We start from the raw sequence: 10,111 nt of genomic DNA on the forward strand, positions 1-10,111 counted from the left end.
GACTATACAATTCTGCACTGTAGTAAATCCACCACTCAAATGCTAATTTAATATAAAAAAAACTCATAAACCTGACCTGACTATAAACTGCATTGTAATTAATCTAGCGTTAGCTTTAGCATAGCTTTATCATAGTAAACGGCGGATATCATTTCGTTTAAAATCTGTCAAGAAACTATTGGCTAGCTTTTACTTCTATAACAATAATCATCAGATTCCAATGTCTATAGTGCTAACAGCTAGCATCACATCTTCAAATATATATACATATTTTTACATTATTTTCATCTTTCAATCTTTCCGTAGCTGCACATTAGTGTCTTTTCTTTACTACATATTCCCATATAACTGTAATGAACTCCAATGCTACTCAACAACACCCAAGAATGCATATTTTTACACCGGTTACACCATCGTTTGTTTGGGTGTTCTCCAAAATAAGTGGTGAATGATGTCACTCTTATCTCAAGGCGCCAGTGTCCTACTTCTGCAGAGTTGGGAACGCAATCAGTGCAAGCGCGCCATCGGTGATCAGAAGAGGAGGTCAGGAGGCCTGAGCATTTAATCACGCCGGATCGTCCTCCCGTTCCCCTGGCAACCGTGTGACACGATTTTTTTTCCTTTTTTTTAACCTTTTTTTTTGCATGCCCTCACTGAAAGGGACAAAAATCCGTTTACTTATTCATCACACGCACACGTCAACACAAACGCGCCATGGCCGCAGGTTGCCGCAGTAACCGTGTGTCACTTTGACGCCCACGCTTTCCTCCCACAACACCTGCATTTGTAATCCCGTGTCCACATTGGCAACGGGTTCTACGCACTTGGACTGGAGTTTAAAAAAAAGAGCAAAAACTAAACAGATGTTCCGTGCTAAACATGCTAACTGTGGAATTTTCGTAACTCGAGCGAATGTTTCCCATTGAAATGAATTGAAAACAAATGAATTAGTTCCAACCCTCTGAAAAAACACCAAAAACAGGATATTGGATTGGAAAAAAATGTTTTATTTCTTCTAATTCTCCATATATTGACAAAGGAATAAATGACGAGTGGTTTAATAGTAATAAAATGTGTTTAATAGATGTAAAATTAGACACATTTCGCGGAGGGGAGAGACAACGACACACTGAGGCGGAGGGGGTGTTCAGGGCGACTCGTAAACGAACAAACAAATTTAAATTAACGTGGATAAATATATAAAGACACACTCAAACATATGTTTAATATAACTTTACACAAAACTGAATTCTAGTTTTGTCTTTTGTGACCTTCGTTTTAGAAATATACTTATCATGTTTAATTCTGTTTTGTTTTACAGTCAATATGAAGGAGAGAAAGGAATATTCATCCGTGTGAAGCATATACTCGGAGGAGATTCTCACTGATTGTAATTCCAAACACAAAAGGCATTCAAGGCATTCAAGGTGACACTTAACACAAAACAACTCAACACTGCCACGACACAGCCATGAAAATCCAAGGAAAAGGTCAAAGGTCCTTCTTCCCATTAATGAGCTTTCAAAATGTGCTCATAATTGCAGCGTAAGAAGGAATTGCATGAGGGATAAGCAGCACAATCATAATGACAAGCACAGACCTGCCCTTACGCACACATCCAAAATAGAAAAAGAGGTTAAGATTTCAAATCCAGATCCAAACTAGGGCCCGTGGGCCATCCTCTGGCCGGCAGCCCACTTTTTACTGGTCTGCAAATGATAAAAATTCCATTCAATATAGCATTTTAAAACCCAATCTTTTTTAACCTGACAGCAATCCTGTATTGAACAAATAAAAGTGGAAAAACTGAAGTGGATATTTTTAAAATGGGCCCTCGGCAACAAAACTTTAGACACCCCTGCGTTAGGCTGTGCATTGAACGCACAAATATGAAAGACTTGATAAAAGAAGCACATTTATATTTAAAAAAAAACCTTAACCACTCTGCCCGTGGTACTCATGAATGAATATATAAATATTAAAAACTAATAGAGTGTTTAATGTATTTCCCCGGTGGGGAAAAAAAAGGATCGCTGTGACATTGTCTTGCATGCGGCAGACCCCTGAGTGATATTCACCTCCGGGTCCAACGTGATCTTTGCTCTGTTTTTCCGTGCACACTCCCACTTGTGCTCTGGTGGCATTTGGGAAGCTCGGCCCCCGCGTGTGTCCAGCCTGGTGGCTCCAAAATCAAAGTTCCCCCCCCTGAGGTGAACTTTATTAATATTCCCAACACCCCCAAATCTAAAGTCGAGGCTAGACTGATGTTTACGAGGTCAGAGGTAATTTCATTGTCATTTTAACCAGGCATTTTTTTCTATACTCTAGCCTTGTAAATATTAGCCGTTTAGTGTCGTGGGAATGACTGTAATAAAATAAGACATTATAAAAGCAGTCCAAGGGAAAATATGTAGTGTGTGAACTCATGTTGCGACTTTATAATTGGGACACTTTTACTGTTATTATATATTTTATACGATTCTCTAGAATAATATGTTTTTTTTTTAATATCAGAGTATTTATTATTGTCAGCTGTCTGTTTTTGAAACCATTTCAGATGTTTTGATGACTGATTTGAGTATTCCTTATGTTCAAATGTTGCCACCTGGTGTTGACTTTTAAAACAGCATGAGACAGGTGCACATTTATTCATGGTTTCAATTTTTTCAACTTACATTCTTTTTTCTTCGTTTTTGGCTCGAATTTGTAGAAGAAATGTAATACTTTGTACTCAATGTCAAAATGTAATAATACTTTTTTTCCCATTTTGTTTATATTATTTATTACTGTGTGTTATGTCAATTATTTTTAGGTCAAATAAAAATAAGAAAAAAGATTTAAGAATAATTTAGTAAATTTAAACAAAACAATCGTTTAGAATATGCAATGACCAAACTCACTACTTTGTACTCAATGTTAAAATGCAATAATACTTATTTTCCCATTTTGTATATATTATTTATTACTGTGTGTTATGTCAATTATTTTTAGGTCAAATAAAAATAAGAAAAAAGATTTAAGAGTAATTTAGTAAATTTAAACAAAACAATCGTTTAGAATATGCAATGACCAAACTCACTCGGTGGGGGCACTAATATGAGAGAAATGTGGGGTGGCTAAAAACGTCGAGGTAGAAGAAGAATTTATACAAGGCGGAAGTACGGCATTTATTTTGTAGCTGTCAGTACTTCGCAAAAAGGAAAGGATAAAAACTGTTGCTGCGAAGGACTAACATGGTCACTGCTGAATTCTGATCGAGCTTTCGTTACTGGTAAGAACTTTGGCGTGGCTCTTGTTTCATTTCGAGGGAGCTATTCGTGGTCTGTCGACAGGTAGTTGGGCTGCTAACAGGATTTAGCTTCGCGGCTAACTGACAGTGTTGTTTGGAACACATCTTGGACTGATCTCAGGGTAAATACTAGACAGTTTCGTCCGTTTAATGCCTTTACCTGGTCACGTGTGTGACTTTAGTTTTTCAGTAATGTCTTGGCGACAATGGCGGACTAAAATGAAACTCATTAAATATTCAATGACCTAATTTTTTTTTTTTTAGAACGAATACTTTGGTACTCTAATAAGTCGACGTCTGTTACCAGGAAGAAACAATTGTGATTTCTCAGTTGATCTAAAATGCACTTGATCAAGTCACGCTCTATTGGTCATGTGACACTTGCAATGGCTAACTTCTACCTCAATGGTTATGTAATTTTTTACTTTGTTGTTTAAAAAAAAACTGCTAGAGAACCAAACTCATTTGGAACAAGAATATTTTTTTCATTCATTTTCTGAAACAAGAACATTTTTTCAGTCATTTTCTGAACCGCTTATCCTCACATGGGTCGCGGGCGGTGCGGCAGCCTTATGTATTTTACCAAACCACGATGGTTCTCTTCCTTCTTTCTGTCTGTTACATGCACAGCGTCTCCTGGTGTCTAAGTGTCTACTCTGGTTTCATTCCAGCTTGGTGCCGCTCCATCCGTAAACAGCCTCCTCACTTTGTGCTCATGGCGGGACGCGGCGGGGGCGCGAGCAGGCCCAACGGCGCGGCGGCGGCGCCCAACAAGAGCTTCCAGTTCAAGTTGGTGCTGCTGGGCGAGTCGGCGGTGGGCAAGTCCAGCCTGGTGCTGCGTTTTGTCAAAGGACAGTTCCATGAATTCCAGGAAAGCACCATTGGAGGTAAGAGCTGCCTGCTACTGCCTTGGATGACGAGTCTGCACACTCCAACAATGTTCCCTCTAAGCTGCGCGCGTGCGCAATTGCGCACTACTCTCGTCTTCTCTGTGCACAGCAAATTATATGGAGCGCACAAAATAAAATCCCTTTTTTTTTTTGCTGTGAGGCCGACGCACGAACCACTCATCCGCCGGGCCGCCCATTCAAAGATATTAATCATTATATTTTATTATTACTAAATTATTTATGTGTAGTAGACATACACCTGCTTATGGCAGGTGTGATACTGGTGTGTGCCCATAGCGAGCAATGATGATGTTGCTCACACCGGTCGGTACTCAGTGTGCTCAGGGAGGTTGTCTTCCTGCCCAGACAAACAAAAAATTAGAGGGAACATTGCACTCCAATCATATTTTCAGTGTCACGTCTTATTTACTTTCTTATGAGTCTGCACTTTTCACGTTCCTTCATTTTTATTCATAAAATTACAAGATAAAATAATGTTGTTTATATTTCACTTAAAACAATAAAAATAATTGAATTTTTTGGGGGAATGTACAAAAATAAAAATGTCAATAAATAGCATCTTTTTTTATTTTAATCAACAAATTACACATGAATAAGGCAATATAAAAGAGAATATTCAGTGAGTGCCCTTGAAAAAAGATACCCAATTGTGAGAATTAAGATTTGTCACTAATACATGTCCAATAAGTTTGAAGTGGGAGGGATGGCAACCAATGAACAAATCTATCTCCATAAATGAGGCACAAGGAAGATACGTTTTTAGGTCAACCATGTCTCTAATGGACAAAAAAATTACTGAATGAATGAATAGTTGTCAATTCATTTAAATTCAATTTTTATTGTGTTTTGTGTTTCCTCGCTAGCGGCCTTCCTGACCCAGACCGTCAGCTTGGACGACGTCACGGTCAAGTTTGAGATTTGGGACACTGCGGGCCAGGAGCGCTACCACAGCCTGGCCCCCATGTACTACCGGGGGGCTCAGGCCGCCATCGTGGTTTATGACATCACCAACGTGGTAAGTGGCAAACGCCCTGAGCTGACTTCTTAACAGTTATGCATGATGCATTTTCTCTGTGCTAAATGCTTTTAAAACATGATGGTGGTTTAAAAAAAAACTGCCAGGTCACATGGAAAGGGGAAGTAGCACAATGTAGGACACTTATGGTACCTACTAACGGTGCGAGTGAAGCTTGTTGTCGGTCTTCAGGACACGTTTGCGCGCGCTAAAAACTGGGTGAAGGAGTTGCAAAGACAAGCCAACCCCAACATTGTGATAGCGCTGGCCGGCAACAAGGCGGACATCGCCGATAAGAGGGCGGTGGAGCATCAGGTATGATGTTGAGGAGGAGGAGGAGGAGTGTCTTGATGACAAATGGCGACTGATCGACACATCAATTTTTTTTGCCTTCAATTCAAAATTTTGTCATCAGGAAGCACAAGAATACGCCGACGAACACGGACTCCTCTTTATGGAGACTTCAGCCAAGACTGGCCTTAACGTTAATGATATTTTCATGGCTATCGGTAAGTGCTTTATTTAGCTACTTAAATACTAAGGTCATTTTAGAAGGGCTGCCACTTTAATGACTTGACAATATTTTGATCGAGAATTAGTTGTTGAGTAATTGTTAACCTTTCACCTTCATGAAAGTAAAAGTTCTTTTGTATATTTATTGTTTTTTATTAATACAGTATGATTTGTATAAGAAAAACAATACTATTTATTTTTAAAAGCTAAAAGTCTTTTTTCCTATGTCAGTTATGGTATGATTTAGTGTGTGGCAGCTCTGTTTTTTCTGCTTTTTAAAAATTATTTACCCAAAAAAGCATTTAAAAAATGTATTTATTCTATTATTATTATTTCTCCTCAGCTGCTAGTTGACCATGCATTTCCCGTTTTATCCCGACAGCCAACAAGCTACCAAAGAACGAGCCTCAGACCGGCGCCGGCCAATCGGGCCGGGCCGGGACGGGGGTCAACCTGAACGACACCGGCTCCGCCAACCGCGCCGGCCGATGCTGCGGCGGCAGCATCGGCGGCGGCAGAAGCGGCGACTAAGGCCCGCACCGGGACCACCACTCTTAACTTACATGGGCGGGATCGTTCACGGTTTGACCGCCGCCACCGACGGCGTCAGGCGCCCGATCCGTCGGCACCGGGACATCGTTCGCTGCCGGTGCCGACGGACTGGACGTCTTTCGGCGTCGATGAGTTAAAAGTAAGAAACACTGGAGGTCAGGCAGAGGCCCTTCGCCGCCCCCCGCCTCCTCCAAATCTTAAATTGCAATTCACGACGAATGATCTGGATCTTTTTTACTCTAAAATATGAATCACAAGATAAACAAGTGGGATGATCCTTTCTGACTGGTCCCCTTCCATCTATCTACCTCCCTCCTCATCTTTCCAATTTCAAAAATAATGATTTTTTTTCAATTTCTTTTTTTTTTGAGGGGGTGGATGATTATTTTTTTGTCTCTTCCCATTTTCATGTGGGTATATTATGTGTATATTCTGTATGTTTATGTGTATATAAAAACACAGTATATATATATTTATATACACATGAATACTATATATATATATTGTATACTGTATACATTTTGTGCGTATTAGCTCACATCAACTTTCCTTTTCAGCAATCATTTCCTCAGTTATGTTTGGTGTTGTCATTAATGATTTGGATATGAAAGGTGGTTATAAGGTGTACACATGAAATGGAATAAATCTCATGTAAGACAATTTGTTACGGGGTGCTCGTGATTTCGCAATTATCGTACAAAATAGCGTGTAGTTTGTTAGCTGCCTCCTTAAAGAGATGAAACACAATTACTCGAGTGTGACAGGTCGAATTGAAAGTCTGATCCCCAAAAATGGTATTTAAATATTAAATTTAAACTACTACATGTATTAAATGTGTTTCCCTTATTTTGGAAAATTAAATTCCAGGTGGGGAAAAAAATAGTACTACTGTATTGTAGTAGAAAGCCACTAGGTAGCAGCATTTTACCAGAAGTAAAAATTCTTTGTAGTACGTATTAGTTACATTTTGACAACAAATCCAGTCTACTAAAAAACATTGTGAGTTTACTTTAAAAATATAATGTTCTCCTTTTTGTTTACCTAAAAAAACATTTCTGTCAACTGGTGGCACATTTTTAAAAAGGTCTCATTAAAAAAATTCTATTGTGTGAATAGGCTCGATGTGAATGTCAGCATAAACTATTTTATCTTCACTCGAATATTATGTAACCTCACAAATTAATCCACCATTTTTATACCCATTTGCATTGAATTGACGTTTTTCTTTAATTAAAAATGTTCTTAATTGTTTTTATTTGAACTCAATGTAATTTTGCCTGAAAACTGACATTGAATTTAAATCCCAATATTTTGTGTTGACCAGAATTCCAGGAAATACTTCAAATATCCAACCAATCCGACGCCTCCTCCAACAAGAGTCACCTCATGTCTCCACGGGACTCATAATGGGTATGTGCTCACCCCCATCCCGTGCTGGTCCGGTACTGATGATGCATGATGATGATCATCATCATCACCACCATCAGACCTTCCAGTAGCGCTCTCGCTCGCCTCCAAGACGAGCAAGCGGGCCGCTCTGTTCACAGCAAATCATTTCTCATTTGCGGAGCTGTCAATCAAAATGTGTCACGGAGAGGAACTCATTTCATGCTTGGCCTGTGCGAACAGCCACGGAGGACGACCCGGGAACAACCCCCCGTCCCCGTCCCCCGCGCGCCCCTTCCTCCTCGTGCCGTACCCCGCCGGTGATAATTGTCGCTTGCGTGCAATTTGCACAACAAATGAAAGTAGCAAAGTGGCCATCACGGTCGTCATAACAACGAGGCCTTTTCACATTAGCCTCCCTCGTGGTGAATGCGCTTTATTTTTCCTTCGTCACGTCAGAAGCTACGATAGCCAACTAGGGATATGTTACTTGTGTTTATCTTTTGAGGGCTGAAGGAATTGTGAGCGGGCGGCAAGGGCACGAGGACGCGGCGTTCAGATGGCACGCGCGCAGATAACAATCCCATCAGCAACACGCTACGATAATTGCCTCTTATCTATAATGAAACACCGTTGTTTGGGCGACAAACGGCCCACGCGAGAGGAAAAGGCAACGCCGTCTCCGCCGTTGAAACGCTCTGAAAACACAAACGATGACCTGGTCATTTTTCTGGTTAGCTAGGTATTTGCTCGGCTCCAAATTGGGGCGCCCTCTAGTGCCACGGTGTCAAACTCATTTTTGTTGTTGTGGGGCCTCATCATCGTTAGCGTATCACGTCTGCTAACTACAGCGGCCTTTATCCTTCCACGTATTCATTCATTCATTATTTGAGCTGCTTGTTGAAAGTTGAAAGGTTATCAGCAAAATATAATACAGAAAGGCTGACTGGGTGTTTATTTTTCAATTTTTTTTACTAACGAGTGATGCATCATGTTGGCGTTTGGATTGCAGCCGTCAATCGCACTGAAATCTAACGTGTTGTTTTCATCCATTTTTTTCCAGGTGAGGCTTTTAAGGTTAAAGCCAAGCAGTCTTAACAACTGTGAGAGAAAAAGCTACAGTTGCTACAGCAACACGCTTAATTGAAATGTGTTGTGGGCCCGCTACTTGAGGAGAAGAACAAAAAAAATGTATTTCGGAGCACTTATGCAAATAATGGAGACAAGTGCACCTGCTAAGTTCCCTGCTAAGAGAGTGCTGATTGGACTTCCTGCAAATGGACCAGCCGTGCTTTTGTACACCTTAAATCAGGGGTGTCCAAACTTTTTGCAAAGAGGGCCAGATTTGGTAAGGTGAAAATGTGTGGGGGCCGACTATTTAGCCTGACATTCTTTGAATGTAGTAGTAGTAACTAACCATGGAAATTTGACCGTTATGGTTTTTTTACGGTGGAACAAACAGAAACAAATAAATCCGTTGCTCTTGTTTGGCCCTTCAGACTCTGGAGGTCCAGAAGCTCTTCACTCACGTTCATGTCATTGTCCACTCCTCTTAAAAAGATCAGTAACTGAGCGGTGTCGGACGCATCCGTGCTTTCATCGCACGCTAACGAGAAAAAGTCAAACTCAGTTCCTTTTGCCTCTAACTGTCTCTTAATATCTAATGAAACGTCTTCAATTCTCCGTACCACAGTATTACGAGCCAGGCAAATATTGGCAAACTCTTGCTTCTTCGCGGGACAAATTTTCTCAACCATTTTCATTACACAGTCTTTAATAAATTCACCCTCAGTGAAAGGTTTGCAGTGCTTTGCAATCAGCGTTGCCACTTCGTAGCTTGCCTTTGTGGCATTTTCATTTGACTCACGGACTCTTGTGAAAAAGCTTTGCTGTGCCGTTAAAACAGCTTCCAGTTGCTTCACTTTTTCACCGCGTTTGTTCCCAGTTAGCTTGTCGTAGCTAGCATGTTTCGTCTGGTAGTGCCTCTTGATGTTGAATTCCTTGAAAACAGCCAGTCACTTGGCAAATTAGGCAGACACAGTTGTTTCGTATTTCAGTGAAAAAATACTCAAATTTCCACTTGTCCTGGAAGTGGCGGCCCTCGCGGTCAACTTTCCTTTTTTTGTTTACAGACGCCATGTTAGAAATGGGCTGGGCTGAAACGATCACGCAAGGTCAAGGGTCACGGCGGCCAGAGTGCGGCCACAGGGCTACTGCCATCTTCTGGTGAAATGAAAAATATGAAAAATAGCTTTTTGTACACATGTATTTTATACTGTGGTCAACAGTGCTGGCGGGCCGCATATTATTGATTTCATGATAAAAAAAAAAAAAAAAAAAAAAAAAAAAAAAAAAAAAAAAAAAAAAAAAAAATCATGATAGAGGCCGCGGGCCGGTAAAAATTTGTCCACGGGCCGCAATTGGCCCGGGGGCCGGACTTTGGAC

General features: G+C 40.6%; 1 protein-coding gene across 1 annotated transcript; it reads left to right on the forward strand.

Moving 5' to 3' along the window:
• Nucleotides 1-3,141: 3,141 nt before the first annotated feature.
• On the forward strand, nucleotides 3,142-6,940 carry LOC144092416 (ras-related protein Rab-5C-like). The gene is made up of 6 exons (XM_077625189.1): nucleotides 3,142-3,271; nucleotides 3,961-4,176; nucleotides 5,064-5,215; nucleotides 5,408-5,530; nucleotides 5,631-5,724; nucleotides 6,111-6,940. The coding sequence occupies exons 2-6, from the start codon at nucleotides 4,005-4,007 to the stop codon at nucleotides 6,257-6,259; spliced, it is 690 nt and encodes a 229-aa protein (XP_077481315.1). The 5' UTR covers nucleotides 3,142-3,271; nucleotides 3,961-4,004; the 3' UTR covers nucleotides 6,260-6,940.
• Nucleotides 6,941-10,111: the final 3,171 nt, after the last annotated feature.

Source organism: Stigmatopora argus, chromosome 18 (assembly GCF_051989625.1).
Source record: "Stigmatopora argus isolate UIUO_Sarg chromosome 18, RoL_Sarg_1.0, whole genome shotgun sequence".
Classification (NCBI taxonomy): domain Eukaryota; kingdom Metazoa; phylum Chordata; class Actinopteri; order Syngnathiformes; family Syngnathidae; genus Stigmatopora; species Stigmatopora argus.